This window comes from Chinchilla lanigera, unplaced genomic scaffold, assembly GCF_000276665.1.
Source record: "Chinchilla lanigera isolate Chin_1 unplaced genomic scaffold, ChiLan1.0 scaffold00072, whole genome shotgun sequence".
Lineage (NCBI taxonomy): Eukaryota > Metazoa > Chordata > Mammalia > Rodentia > Chinchillidae > Chinchilla > Chinchilla lanigera.
In genome coordinates this window covers 4,972,528-4,986,629 of record NW_004955473.1, presented here as the reverse complement: position 1 = coordinate 4,986,629, position 14,102 = coordinate 4,972,528, and the positions used below count along the sequence as shown (strand labels likewise).

General features: G+C 51.8%; 1 protein-coding gene across 5 annotated transcripts in view; it reads right to left on the bottom strand.

Annotated features, from left to right (window-relative positions):
- Positions 1-346: 346 nt before the first annotated feature.
- Elf4 (E74-like factor 4 (ets domain transcription factor)) overlaps positions 347-14,102 on the bottom strand; it is a 51,514-nt gene continuing 37,758 nt past the window's right edge. For 4 of the 5 annotated variants that reach the window (XM_013523065.1, XM_005401248.2, XM_013523067.1 and 1 more), the window contains 7 exons: positions 10,462-10,633; positions 9,987-10,079; positions 7,847-8,038; positions 7,017-7,100; positions 6,735-6,927; positions 5,760-6,128; positions 347-4,906 (listed from right to left, as the gene is read on the bottom strand). In XM_013523065.1, the coding sequence (XP_013378519.1) occupies positions 4,102-4,906; positions 5,760-6,128; positions 6,735-6,927; positions 7,017-7,100; positions 7,847-8,038; positions 9,987-10,079; positions 10,462-10,633 (1,908 nt within the window). In that variant the 3' untranslated portion in view covers positions 347-4,101. The remainder of the gene's footprint in view (positions 4,907-5,759; positions 6,129-6,734; positions 6,928-7,016; positions 7,101-7,846; positions 8,039-9,986; positions 10,080-10,461; positions 10,634-14,102) is intronic. The other variant, XM_013523066.1, reaches the window with a different exon arrangement.

Genomic DNA, 14,102 nt, shown 5'->3' with positions numbered 1-14,102 from the left:
TCCTGCCCCGCCACGCCACGCCACGCCCACAGAGCTGACATTTCCACCACTTAGTCCCACCCAGGGAAGAGGAAATGGTGGGGAAGGAAGCAGTGGCCAAGGGCAGGAGTTTGGGCGTCATCAGTGGCACCCGGTGACAGCAAGGCATAGCTGGAAGCTACTTAGGTTCCCTGCGGGTCTGTTGTGCAGAGATAGCTGTAGACTTGGGCAAAAGAAGTAGCTGCCAGCCGTGTTAGACGAGGAGTTAAAAAAGCTGTGATAGTTCCCAATTATGGAGTATCCCTCTCCTCTTGCCTGCCAAAGTATAGAGCAGAAGTTTCATCACTGGAATCAAGACTCGTTCATCCATCCTTTCAATAAACATTTATTGAGCACCTACTATGTGCCAGGCACTGTGCTAGGCGCTGTGGATACAACAGTGTCTAACACACAGTCCCTGTCCTTGAGGAGCCCACAGGCTACTGGAGGGGAAACATACATAAACACATAATATTAAGAGCTACAATGTGCTATTGCTACAATAAGAGGTATATACAAGTGCCATGGGAGCCTGAGGAGGGAGTAACACATCAGCTGCTGGGAGGTAAGGACCATCACTCAACTCCTGACTCTATCAAAGCATCACAAAGGCAGGGGTGCTGCCACACAGCTGGCGATAGAACCTGTCTGCTGGGGTTCTCCTCTTACTCCCATAACATCTGCACAGGTTAGTTTATCAGATTAGCTACTTTAACACTTTGAGTGGGCAAGAAACTGGACAGGGAGGTTTTGTAGGGACAGAGGACGTTGAAAGTAGTAGCACGCCTCAGCTGCTAAGAGGGCACGGGTACCACGAGGGCACTGAGCTGAGGAGGGTAGGCCCAGCAGTGGAGCCCCTAGGGTAAGTGTGTGCTTGTGCAGGGGTCACCTGCCTTAAAGTCTGGTCCCCATCTCCCACCAGCACAGTCAGTAGCCATTCCTTGATGCTCATCTCGGTCAGTGTGCCCTGTTCTGTGGGGATCCAGGCCCCTCTGGCCCTCAGGAGGTAACACCGATTGGGCTGGCTAAATAGGTGCAGGTCAGCGAAACTTTAAGTAACAGTTCATGTTTATAATAGAGGAGGTGTCAAAGGTTGTTCATGATGAGTTGGTCAAAGAATAATATTGCAATGAGTTTAGAATGAAGAGCTCACTGAAGGATAGGCTGCTGTGGGGAGGCAGTTTCCATGAGCTGAGTCGTGAGGACCCACACAATTTAGTTGGTATGAGGGGAATGTGAAGAACATTCCTGTTGCAAAAAGCCTGGGAAAGGAAAAGCAGAGGGGGGACATTATAAACAAATGCAAGTTCCAAGATGAGCAAACCCAGCAGTTTGGAGCGGTACACTGGGGTGGAGGAAGGTGCAGTGTGTGTGGGCTGGGAAGTCAGACAGGACCAATGGTGAAGGGCCGAGGACTTGGGGCTCTGCGTGTGGAGCTGATGCCTGAACTTAAGGTACTTCAGCACTTACTCCCCTGAGATCCGCAAGTGCTCTCCTGTCCCTCCTGCAGCTCCCCGTGGTCCTGCAACTGAACCGTTAATGCCGGGCTTCTAGAAAGGAGCGAAGTACTTCAAGTGTCACCCTACCTGCAGGCCAGGAGTCGCTGAAGGCGTAACAACAGGGTTGGTGCTGTGATCGATTGGAGAGGGTGACAGGTCACCCTGGGTGGGGCACTGATGTGTCCAGAGAGGAGCAGTTCCAGGTGGTATGAGCAGGCTAGAGGGTCTGAGAATGCGCAAGACAGGCCGGATTTTGGAGGCGCTGTAACTGCGCTGAACTTCAGAAGGGAGAGGGGGCAGGCCCAGGTGAAGGCAGCTATCAGGTAGCTCTAAAGTTCAGGCTCAGGAGGGCAGGAAGATGGTGATGTCATTAACAGAAATAGAAAAGTCCTGGTGGCCTTCTCCTTGGGTTTGTTTTTTCTTTTTGTGAGTGTGGAAAGAAGTTAAAGATCCACATTTGATAGAGGGGCTGAGAGACATTTAGGTGAAATTATCCGGCAGATCACTAGACAAGCCAGGGGTTTAGCAGAAAGACAGGGCTGGAGCCGCCCATCCAAGACTCATCCAGAAGAACCAGCCAGTGAGAACGATGAGACCCTCGGGGAATGCCCAGGTTTCAAGTGGCAAGTGAGGAGCCTGCCCAGGTGCAGAGAAAGGACGGTGGTGAGGAGGGCCCAGCAAGTGCCAGTCAGAACTGAGGAGACACGGGATCTCAGCATGGGGTACTGAGGTCTTTGGGATGATAGGTGTCTGTAGAGTTGACAGGGGTGTGGGGCCAGAAAGCAGATTTCAGACAGGGGCAGGGCTACCCCCTAACCCATGCCCTGCCTTTGTGCAATTTGCTTTTTCAAAACCAGGGATCCTTTCTCAAGATGCTTACTTTCAGCCATCAGGAGATTGTCATCAGAAGCTGATTTTATTAGAAAAAGGCACTTCGATGCCAAGTGCTGGGAACAGTTGGAAACACACCTGCATGCCATATATGGTCCCTCCCCGGGGAAGGAGCAGGAAGAGAGTGCGAGAATGATGCCCACAAGAGGAAGAGAAAAGCACAGCCAGGGGAGGTAGTTAGGCCAAGTGGGTGCTTTTGTGCCAAGAACGAAGCAAAGGTCCTGAGGCACTGATTCACATTAACCAAATTCACCAGAGAGTAAAGTTGCTCCCAAGCTCAATGTTTCATGGCTTTGCCCCCAAAGTTGGCGAGAGGGGGCAAGCACATTCAGTGGGAGAGAGGGAGGGGGACAGTCCCTCAGCTGAGGGGCTGACTTGGAGAGGGTAGGCTGACCCTTCCCCAGATAGCAATGCGAGGGAAGCGAGGAGCTGGAGAGGTGCCGTGGGAGGGCATGTCAGCTGAGCCCTGCTCTCGTGGCAAAGGAGGAACAGTTACGTCTGAGAGGTGGCAATGAGGAGAGGCTGGCACGCCAGAGGTGAGAAGGAAGGCTGGACAGCAGGGACGAGGTGGTGGCACCTCTCCAGAAATGGAAGCAGACCCCAGCTGGGTCACCATCCCACTGCCCCCAGCAGTGCCTGGCAGCGCCTGGCAGCTAGGAAATCTCAGGGGAGAAGTAATGACCAGGTAACCCAGGGCAGGGCACTCAGGGCAGCATGCCAGCTGGGACTGTTGCCTGGCATGAAGCTGGTCTCACACAAACAGCCCAAGACCCTGGCACAGACATTCACTATTAACTGAGCCCTGACCGGGGACTTCATGTCCAGGTCTGACTCTAGAGGGCTGCTCTGCCCTGACTACTTCTCCAGCAAAGTCCTCTAGGGTGGCCCAAGTCCCAGTCTGCCGGCATGGTGCCAGTGGCCAGCAACGAGGCAAACTCCAGAAAAAGGACATTGGCCTAGCCTCTGGGGGTCGCTCCCAGGCCTGAGTTCTCTTCTCTCCCTTCCCCTTGTGGTTTTACCCCAATGAGCTGTGCTGTCCTCCAGCAGTGTGTCTTCCCCAACGGGTGCACCCACTGAAGCTCTCTTACCTGGGCCTGACCCAGCTCTGTGACATCTCTAGATCTGGCGATCCAACCTGTGCCCCATAGCCTCGAAGTAACTGAATCTTGAGCACTAGAGGATGTTTTCCCTTAAAAAAGATCCCCATCTCTGACCCACAGAAGGACACGCACACACCTTGAAGACCACATAGCTGCACCCCATCCTCCCCCCAAAAGGAAGACAGAGACCCACAAATATACTCACACAGATACATACAGAGATATTCACATATGGGATAGTAAATTCCCTGTGCAGGGAATGTGGATGGCGAGATGCAGCCAGGCCCGGCTCTTCTCACGAAGTTTCTGTGCCAGTCCTGGCCACAGGCTTGTCCCTGACTCCAGTTTTCCCTCCATCACCAAGCCAGCCCATTATCCTGCCAAGAACACATCCTCCTGAAGGCCGTGGCCTGATGCCAGGGATGCTCAAACTGGACAGAGCTTGGCCATGGCAGTGCCAGGCAGGCATGGGGCACTGAGGATCTGGTGTGTTGAATCCCATGGAAAGGTAAGGGCAGGTACGCTACATAAGTCAGTCTGTGTAAAACTGCTGCTCAGCTTCGCCTCACGGGTCCTACTTCTGACCCCTTTGTTTATATGTCATGGGGCTCCATCTTAATGAGGGAAGTGGGATTGAATGGAGAGAAGGGGGCTGGGGTTGGGGATCTGGTCAGCAGGTTCCCGGATGAGGTCACACTAGGCTCAGCCATTAACAGGGACCCTGAGCCTGAGGAGAGCTCAAGTTCAGCCACTGGGGTCAGCCCAACAGTGGGGCGGCTAGGGGGAGAGAAAGTCTGGTTTCCCATAAGGCTCGGAGTGTGGGAACCCCTTGAAACCACCTGGGTTGGAAGTGGCTGAAGATGAGCCTGATCTCTCAGGAGCTCCCTCAGGGTCTCTTCAGGAACCAGCAGCCCTTCCATGGGGGCCCCAGTCACCATGCCCTGCACATAGGAGGAGGACCTCAGTGGCCCTTCCTTGACCCCTGGGGCTGCTGTGGTGGCGGAAGTCCTGATGAAGGCAGCAATGACAGTCCCGGGGGGCTGAGAGCTGGGCCCTGTTGGTCCAGCAGCCGTGACAGGGGGTGGTGCTGGGTTGGTCGGACGGTTGGTCCCAGCCAGAAGCTGAGGGAGGCCACTGAGAATCAGTGGGGCCCCTGGTGCTGCCACCTGGTTCTCTGGGAAGCTAGTGTTCAGGGGGAAGGAGGCCTGCAGAGTGAAGGTGTCCTTGAATGTGGAAGATGCGGGCGGGACACTCTGGAGAACAAGCTGAGTGGAAGCAGCAGTACTGGCAGGAGGCCCGTTGGTCAGCACCGTAGTCAGCGGGATGGTCTGCAGGGTCACGGCCGAGCCCGACCCCACAGGGGCCACTCCCAGTTGGATGTTGCTGGGCACTGAAGGACTGAAACGAGACAGAAAAGAGTTAGTCGGTTAAGGCAAGAGAGGCCTCCCAACCAACCAAGGAGGAGGGCATAACAGGGACAGTCATGGGTGTTCTGTGTGGTGTTGGTCTAGCTAGCATTTATCCAGTACTTAGTATAGGTCAGAGGGCATTCCAAGCAATTCACAAGTTGCACTTTGCTCAAACCTCAAAATAGGACATGAGCCAAATAAGAATTATTTGATTTTATAGCTTGAGGAAACCGAGTCACAGAGAAGTTACATAACTCACCCCAAGACCACACAGCCAGGAAGCCCTAGACTCAAGAACGAGGACTTGGGTCTGGGCCTTGTGACCCAAGAGCTCACCTTTCCCCTCTACTGCCTCCCCCTCGGAAGAGGTCCTATGAGCCACTCCAGTGTAGCAAGAGGTGCAGACAAAGCCCAGACAAACCCTAACCTTTTCAGGGAGAACTTGGGCCACAGAGCAAGGAAGAGAAGTGGAACTAGTGAGAGTTGTCAGGGTGGAAGGCAGAACGGGTACATGTGCTATATTCTCTCCTGTGGAGCGGAGATGAGCGGGCAGGAGGGGCAGGATGTGGAAGCCCCCGGTAGCTCCTTGGGGCACACTCTGGAGTAGCAGAATCAGCCCCAGCTGGCAACAGAAGCTCCTCAAGTCAAGTGCTCGCACTGGAGTGACTTAGTGTGTGGCCTTAGGTATGTCACCTTTCCTTGCTTGTCCACAAGTGCTCTGCTGGCTTCCCCGGAGCTCTGTAAGGATTCCACAAAGTTGGAGACACAGCTTTGCAAAAAGCTGGAGATAGCCCTGACACAAGGGGCTGTGGGAAGGCTCGTGATTGCTTTAGCGCCCTTACCTCACAGCCTTGGTGAGCTTGGCCTGGCCCTCTGCCGGAGAGACAAGCATGGTGGAGGTAGTGGGGATCTCCTCATTCAGAGATAGTCCCAATTCCAGGCTCGAAGATGGCTGTAGACCAACGTGCTGGAGCTTTGGCTTCTCCCACGAAGGGCCGCTCTTGCCCTGGGGGGCAGCCCTGGATGACACCCTGGAGCTGGCTCTTCTGGTGGAGCTCGTGGAGGACGTGGTGGCCTGAGGGGGTGCTTCCGGGGCTTCACTTCTCTCCTCCTCATCTTCAATCACTACCAGGTCCTTGGGCATCTCCTTAAACTGGTACACCAGCCTCTGCCCTTCCACTTTGGCCAGGATGCCTCTTTGGTAGTAGTATCTGGGTGATGAGGGGTGGAGAGTGGGAAGTTAGCCAGGGACTGAGTGCAGGGCCTGGCCTCTCTAGCTCCCCTTTATGCTACCCTCCAGGGAAGGGCAAGCTCGAGGCAAGCCTGGGGGCAAGGGAAAGGGCAAGGCCAACTCTTGGATATGAAAGGCCCAGAATTCCCCCTGCAGGCTCAAAGGCTGTATGCGAAGGGTTTTGTGGTTCCAGCGCCGTCTTGCTTTGGGGCTGAAGAGGGGGAGTGAACAGAAGATGGAAGTAGGAGTGAAGGAATGGATGGCGGGGGTTCAGCAGGCCCCATGCCTGAGAGACCAACTTTAGGGCAACTCAAGGCCAGCTCCCTGGATCTCTGGTTTGCACAAAGTGAAGAAAACCCTTCTTGGAGATGGGGACAGGGGCTGAAAATGCTCTTCGGGGGCAGAGATGCAAGAGGAAGGAGATTGTTCCTCTCAGAGCCGAAGGGGGTGGGGCCAGCTAATGGGAGCGTTAGGAGGCCTGCTTCCTTAGAGGACGGAGCAGGCCGCCATTACAGTGGGAGAGCCTCCTTCGATTCAGAGCTTGGTGATTTCCTCAGGACAGGGAGTCTGTCTTGGCAACTCCTACCTTAGTGCCCGCCCCATCGTCTCATAGTTCATGTCGGGCTTGTTTTTCTGCTTTCCCCACAGCTTGGACACAGCTTTGGAGTCCACCAGCTTGAAGATGCCTTTCTCTCGCTGGGTCCACTTGATGTACTTGGGACAGGTGTTTCGGTCTTGCAGGAGCGCCAGGAGGAACTCCCACAGGTAGATGGTGCTGCCTGCAGAGCGGTGGGCAGTGAGGAGTGGCTCAGGCGCCCTAGCAGCCGGTTAAGAGCCACCCCTTCCACCTCTCGGACTCCGGCCATACCTTTGCCATCCTTCGACTTCTTCCGGATGGGGATGCTAGGGTCCGTGACAGGGGAGGTGCTTCGGTTGCCCTTTGTCTTCCGGACTGTGAGGGGAAGGTAGGAGAGCAGGCTGAGGCTGAGGCTGTGGTGAGCTGGCCACATTGGGTGCGACAGGCCAGACCAGGAGGCGGGTCAGTCATTTGCCATGGCCACAGCCACAGCCGCAGGTATCCACACCCTCACGGTCAGGCCCCAAAGGCAGCTCCACAGCATGCTGCCGTGTGGGGAAATGGAACGCCGGCAAACAAGGCGCCTTCTAAGAGCAGAATCTGCCTGGCCTCGTTTTGGAAATAGAGAGACAGCCCAATGCGCCGTGGCTGCGCAGGCCCGTGTGGTGGCCACGCTGAGGAGGCAGTATCAACCAGCCGCCCCCGGAGTAAATCAGTAACACTGGGGCTTGGGAAAGCCCAAAGTCCTCTCATATACAGTCTGCTTCATAAGCTCTGCTGAAGGGAGATAAGCATAAGGCATGACTCATTTTGAACACACAGAGGTCCAGGGACTGGCCAGGGGTCCAGACCTGGGGTCCGAACTCTCAGCCTGAGATTCAGCCCATGGAGATTACTTGTATTTCTGGCAGAGTGTCTACGTGTGCTGAGCAGAGAGGAGTGGCGTAGAGAACAACAGGCTAATGCCAGGTTCACAGAAGGGAGGCTTTCTAGTCCATCCCTGCCAGACCAGAGGTCCCCTCCATGTGCCTATGATCCTCAGCACACTCAGCCCCTGGGGTCTCCCTAGCCCCGCCCTGCCCACCCCCTCGAACACATACACATGCTTCTGCCCTCCTTACCTCTCTTCTTTGATTTCCCAGTCTTCTTGGCACTTTCCTCTCTGGGGGCTCTCTCCTCCAGAGACTGCTCCTCCTGGTCCCCGGCGTCACCTGCCCCGTTCTGGGCATCGGGCTCCGAGGTAGGAAACAGGTAGTTGGGCACGGTCGAGGCTGGAGCAGGGTCTGAGTCCGGAAGCATTTCGGAGGCGCCGACTGCAGGAAGAGAGGCATGCAGTGGGTGGGCCTGGGGAATGGGGGGGGCACCTGGGGAGGGCAGGGCAGCCCCAGCACAGGATACACCTGAAAATACCTCAGGGAGTCTCCAACCAGGATGGGAGGAGATATCTGCGGAGCTGTGGGCGTGAGCTGGCTCCAATCACAGCTGCTGCTTTCAGAGCCCACAGCTGAGAGAGAGGAAGTCTCAGGCAGTGTCCAGGGTAAAGGGCCACCTTGAGTTAGTTGTTCCCTCATTTGACAACTCGAAAGGCCCTTAGAAAGCATATAGTGCAGTTCCTCTGCTTTCCACACAGGCAGCTGAGACAGACCCCGGGATGGCAAGTCACACAGAAAGGCAGGGCCTGGTACTTGTAGGCACTCAGTAAATATTTGTTGAGTCCTGGCTGAATACTAGTGAGAGATGAGGGGAGAAATCTCCTACCTCTCAGCATTAGGGCTTTCCTTTCCCTCACTATATCACAGCACCTGCTTGGGCAAGTGCATCTGAGGGGGGACCCTCCTGCAGTGTTAGGGCATCTGCCTGAGAGGGCACTGGGAGGCGGGGGGGCCTTGGGGGTCTTCTGGGGAAATGGGGAACCAGGGAGATCAGATGAGCCCTTTTGGGGGCTGCCCTCCAAGATCGGGGAATGGGTGATCCCAATTGGGGAACGGCATTCCAAGCCTGGGACGTTTCTAAATAAGCCACAGAGTGAGGGCCTGAAAAGTTCCCTGGCCACTATTGTGTTGCCCAGCCTTAAAGAGGAAGGACATTCTGACACATGCTGCCCATGGAGAGGCCTTGAAGACATGCTATGTGAAATAAATCAGCCCCCAAAAGCACCATACTGTATGATGCCTCTTACATGCAGTACCCAGAATAATCAAGCTCACAGAGAGAGAGGTAGGATGGCAGCTGCTGAGGCTAGGGCACGGGGCATGGGGCAAGGCAGTTGTTTAATGGGGACAATTTCAGGGTTACAGGATGGGAAGAGTTCTGAGATGGATGGTGGAGATGGCTGCAAATGTACTTACCACTGCTGAACTATACACTTTAAAATGACTAAGGTAGGGCTGGGGATATAGCTCAGTGGCACAAGCACCTGCCTGGCAAGCACAAGGTCCTGAGTTCGATTCCCGGTACCAAACAAAAAATGACTAAGGTGGTACATGTTATGGTACGGTATTTTACCACTATTTAAAATTGGGAGCTGGGCACACCTGTAATCTCAGCACTCAGGAGGCTGAGGCAGGAGGATCATGGTGAGTTAGAGTCTAGCCATAGTGAGTTCAAGGCCAGCATGATGAACTATGTAGTAAGACCCTGTCTCAAAAATAAATAAATAAATAAATAAATATGTGATAAAACACAAAAATCACCCTAGCCATCTTTTCCTTATCTCTGGTGCCTGGTACCTTCCTGCCAGTCCCAGCCTGAGTGTGTTCACACATATATTGGTAGGTGTAACTACCTAGCCCACCAGTGCATGCACCTGGAAATCTAGCATACAGATGTGACTTTTTTTTTTCAGTACTGGGGATTGAACTCAGAGCCTTTGTACTTAAGAGACAGGGTCTCACGAAGTCACTCAGTTGCCCAAGCTGGGCTCAAACTTGTGATTCTCTCGCCTCAGCCACCAAGATTTCTTTTGTGTGTTTGTGTGTGTGTGTGTGTGTGTGTGTGTGCGCACGCGCGCGTGTTACTGGAAATTAAACCCGCAGCCTTCACACTGAGCTATGTCCCCAGCTTTTTTTTTTTATTTTTTATTTTGAGACAGGGTCATGCTAGGTCACTATCTTGCACAGGCTAAGCTCGAACTTGCAACCCTGTATCAGCCTCCCAGAGCTCTGGGATTACAGGCTTGCGTCACCACACCCAGCAGGATGTGACATTTTCAAAAGGAGTCGTTTAGTTGTTTTGAGTTAAAGCACAGGGATTCAAACTTACAGATCTGCTTCTCATCCAGGATGTTGTTGGGAGATTCCACGTTGAGTAAGACTTCAGTGGTTGCCATGGTGTGTGAGGTGGCCTCATTGTCATCTGGTCCCACATTTCATGAGGTAGGGGGAGAAGAAAAGTTCCCTCAGGGCACAGTACAGCTATAATCAGGGCCAACCCGAGCCAACAGAGTGGTAAGAAGAGGAGACACAGCGACCCGGGGGCAGCCTGAGAGGGACCAGCGTGCCCTCTGCCCTAATCCCCCACCCCTCAGCAGCTTCCCACTCCTCCTCGTCCTACTTCATCTAGAGAATTCCAGTGAACTGAGCTGCTTCTCCTCCGTGAAGTGGCATTGACCTTTTGTTACAGGCCTTGCCCATTCTGGGTGGGGTTACTCACAGCTATCATGGGCAGCCATTCCCCGAGACAGAAGAACCCTTTCTCCACCTCCACCACACCTCCCCTTCCCGGAAAGGGAACAGACCTGCCAGCAAAAAGCTGCCCTCCAGGATCTGGTCTTGAGTCATGCACAAGGTCCCATCTGTTATGATGCCATTGTGAACGTCATCCAGCTCCAGTCCTGAGTACAGATGCAGTAATTCGGGGTAGGGTACCTGCTCCACGATCACAGCTGGGAACACCGAAGGGTCTTCTAGCTAGGGAGGAGATAGGGATCTGGTTCAAGGCTACCTACCTCTTCCCGGAAGCCCTCCCTATCAGCCTTTGGCCCTTCCTGCAAATTCCTACTTCTTGCAGCCCTCCGGCTGAGATGAGGTTGCTCTAGATTCAGCCTCACTAGGTGATGCTTTCAGCGGGCTCTTAATTAAAAGAGATGGCTCAGCTCTTCCCAATCTACACTCAACCAAAGGCAAGCATTTGTGTGAGTGGCACGGGGGACCAAACTGAGGGCCTTAGCCTGTGACACGGGCATGCACCTGTAATCCCAGCAACTTGGGAAGCTAAGATAGAGGATCACAAGTTTGAGGCCAGCACAACTTAGTGAGACCCTGTCTCAAAATACAATCCTTTTAAAAAAGGATTAAGGCCATCGGGCCTGGTGGCACACACCTATAATCCCAACACTCAGGAGGCTGAGGCAGGAGGATCATTGTGAGTTCAAGGCCAGCTTGCACTACATAGTGAGACCCTGTCTCAAACCCTGTCCCCCCCAAAATGATTGTGGGTGTAGCTCAGTAATAGAGTACTTGCCTAGCATGTGTGAGGCCCTGGGTTCCATCTCTAGCACTGGAGGGGAAACCAGGGGCTCCTACAGTGAGGATGCACTGTACCTCTGAGCTGTCCCCCAGCCTGGGCAAGCATTTTAATTGGTTGGGCTAATCCGTTACCTGGACTTGGGACTCAGTTCTTGAGAAGGGTTAGGCTCTTTATGAGGCCAGTGGGAAAGCATTAGTTGATGACAAGGTTAAGGGGTGAGGGACTCAGCCTAGGGTCATGTTTCGGGACCCAGACAGTTTAGAGCAAAGTCTGTGACAGTGAGAGTGGTGATGAAGTCAGAGCCATTCTAGAGGCACAAAGGTCAGAGCCAATCACTGCTTGGACTGGGGAGAGGTTTTCATCGTCAGCTTAATTCGGCAGGTACATGGGTGACTGCGCATGTTTGAGGTGGACCCAGGAAGAGGAAAGTGAGGTTTTTGGAGAAAGGTAAGGGGTAATGTCTAGATATGGTGAGTTTGAGGTACCTTTGGGAGATCTAAAGTGGAGGCACCTGTCAGGGAGTCAGAAACAAATGTCCAAGAGCTTTAAAGGGAGCAGGTGGCCATCATATCCTTCAGAGTAGAGAAGTTACTCAAGACAAGAATTCAGCGCCTGGAGAGCATTGTTATTCCGAAATGAAACAAAGCTAAATAAAAAAGGAGTGTTGGCCAGGCGTGGTGGCACACACCTGTAATCCCAGCACTCAGGAGGATCACTGTAAGTTCAAGGCCAGCCTGGGCTACATAGTGAGACCTTGTCTCCAAAAATTAATTAATTAATTAATTTAATTAAATTAAAAAGGAGAGTAATCGTATTTGTTTATTATTATTATCAGCAATCCTGGAGATGAAACCCAGGGCCTCATGAATGCTCGGCAAGTACTGTATCACTGAGCTACACCCCAACCCTAACTTTTTGTTTCACCTCTTTTTTATGATGGCATATTGGATGTACAGATGAATAAGTGTCATTCTGGCAGATTCTTACATGCACATAACATACTTTGGTCATTTTGCCCTCATGACCTCCTTGCCTCACCTTGCCACATAGTTTCACTTTATTTGAGGGAGTTTCAGTGCATATATTGTGGTCATATCAATCCCCCATAGTCATTCATTCATTCCTTGTACTAGAGATCAAACCCAGGGCCTTGTGCATGCTAGGCAAGCACTCTACCACTGACCTACACCCAGTCCTAGTGTATGTGGGGCAGGGGTACTGGGCAATGAACTATCACTGAGCTATCTCCTCTACCTTTTTATTTTATTTTATTTTATTTTATTTTATTTTATTTTTTGTCTTTTTGAGACAGGGTCTCGCTATGCAGTTCAGGCTGGCCTGGAGCTCACTTTGTAGCCCAGGCTGGTCTCCAACTCACAACGATCCTCCTGCCTCAGCCTCCCAAGTGCTGGGATTACAGGTGTGCACCACCACGCCTGGCCCAACACCTTTTTATTTTTTAGTTTTGAATGTAGTCTTGCTAAGTTACCTAGGCTGTCATTGAGCTTTTGATCCTTCCGCCTCGGCCTCCTGAATAGCTGGGATTATGTGTATGCCACCACATGATTTTTGTTTTAAATTCCAGATAAAAGGAAATATACTAGGCTGTCAACTGTAGTTACATTTTGGTGGTTGGACTTTGGATGATTTTTTTTTTCACTTTCTATTTTTCTGTAATTTCCAAATTTTCTTTCATGGGAATGTTAAATCTTCATTCATGAAAAAAAAGATTGAGAATGGTCCTTCTTCTAATGTTTCCGAGGAATTTAGAAGAGTATAAATTGACTAAAGGCTTTGGGTTTGACCACTGGAAAACTGCTCTGGCTGGTGTGACTTCAGGGGAGCACTAGGATCCCAAGCCTGGTGATATGAGATCTCAGAGAGGATACAACTTCAGAGCTGGGCATAGTGGTGCACACCTATAATCACAGCACTAAGGAGGCTGAAGCAGGAAGATTGTGAGTTTGAGGCCAGATACAGAAGAGAAAAAAATGGAAGATAAAACTTCAGCCGTTCAGTTACACTAGCTACATTTCAAGTGCTCTGCAGCAACATGTAATAGCCTTACACTAGATAATTCAAATATTGAACAGCATTGCTAGCATTCCGGAAAATTCTATCAGATTGTGCTGAGCTAGGGCCAGACTGCTTGAGTTTGAAACCAAGCTGGAGGCCAGGCATGGTGGTGCTTGCCTGTGGTCCCAGCACTCAGGAATAGAGGCAGGAGGATTGCCACGAGTTTGAAGCCAGCCTGGGCTACATAGTGAGTTTAAGGCCAACTTCGGCTACATAGCAAGACCCTGTCTCAAAGAAAAAAAAATACAAGCTGGTCTATTTACTCACTAGCAGTGTGACCTTAGGAAAGTTACCTATATTTCTGTGTATCAGTTTTCTCATTTATAAAATTGGGATACTCTTAATATTGACCCCATAGGATTGTTTAAACTGATCAATACACATTATGCACTCAGAACAGGACCTAGCATGGAGTAAATTCTCATTAAGTGTTAGGCATCAAAGGCTTCTAGGAGACTAGTAATGTTTTATTTTTTAACCTGGTGGCGAGTACATGTATGTTCACTCTTTGGTCTATCTACCTATCAATGATTTATGTACTCTTCTGTATTCATGATAAATTTCACAACAGAAAATGGTTTCCTAAGAAAAGTGAAAGGCTTAGACTATAATCCCAGCACTCTGGGAGGCCGAGGCAAGAGAATTGCAAGTTCAAGCTCAGTCTGGGCAACTTAGTGAGACCCTGCCTCAAAAATGAAAACTAAAAAGGGCTTGGGATGTGGCTCAACGTGAAGGCCCTGGGTACAAACCACAAAAAATAGTAATTTGAAAAAGAAGGTGGTATTCTGAAGCAGCAGGCCAGAAAGGAGGGAAGGTTTCCTTTTAGGGTTGGAG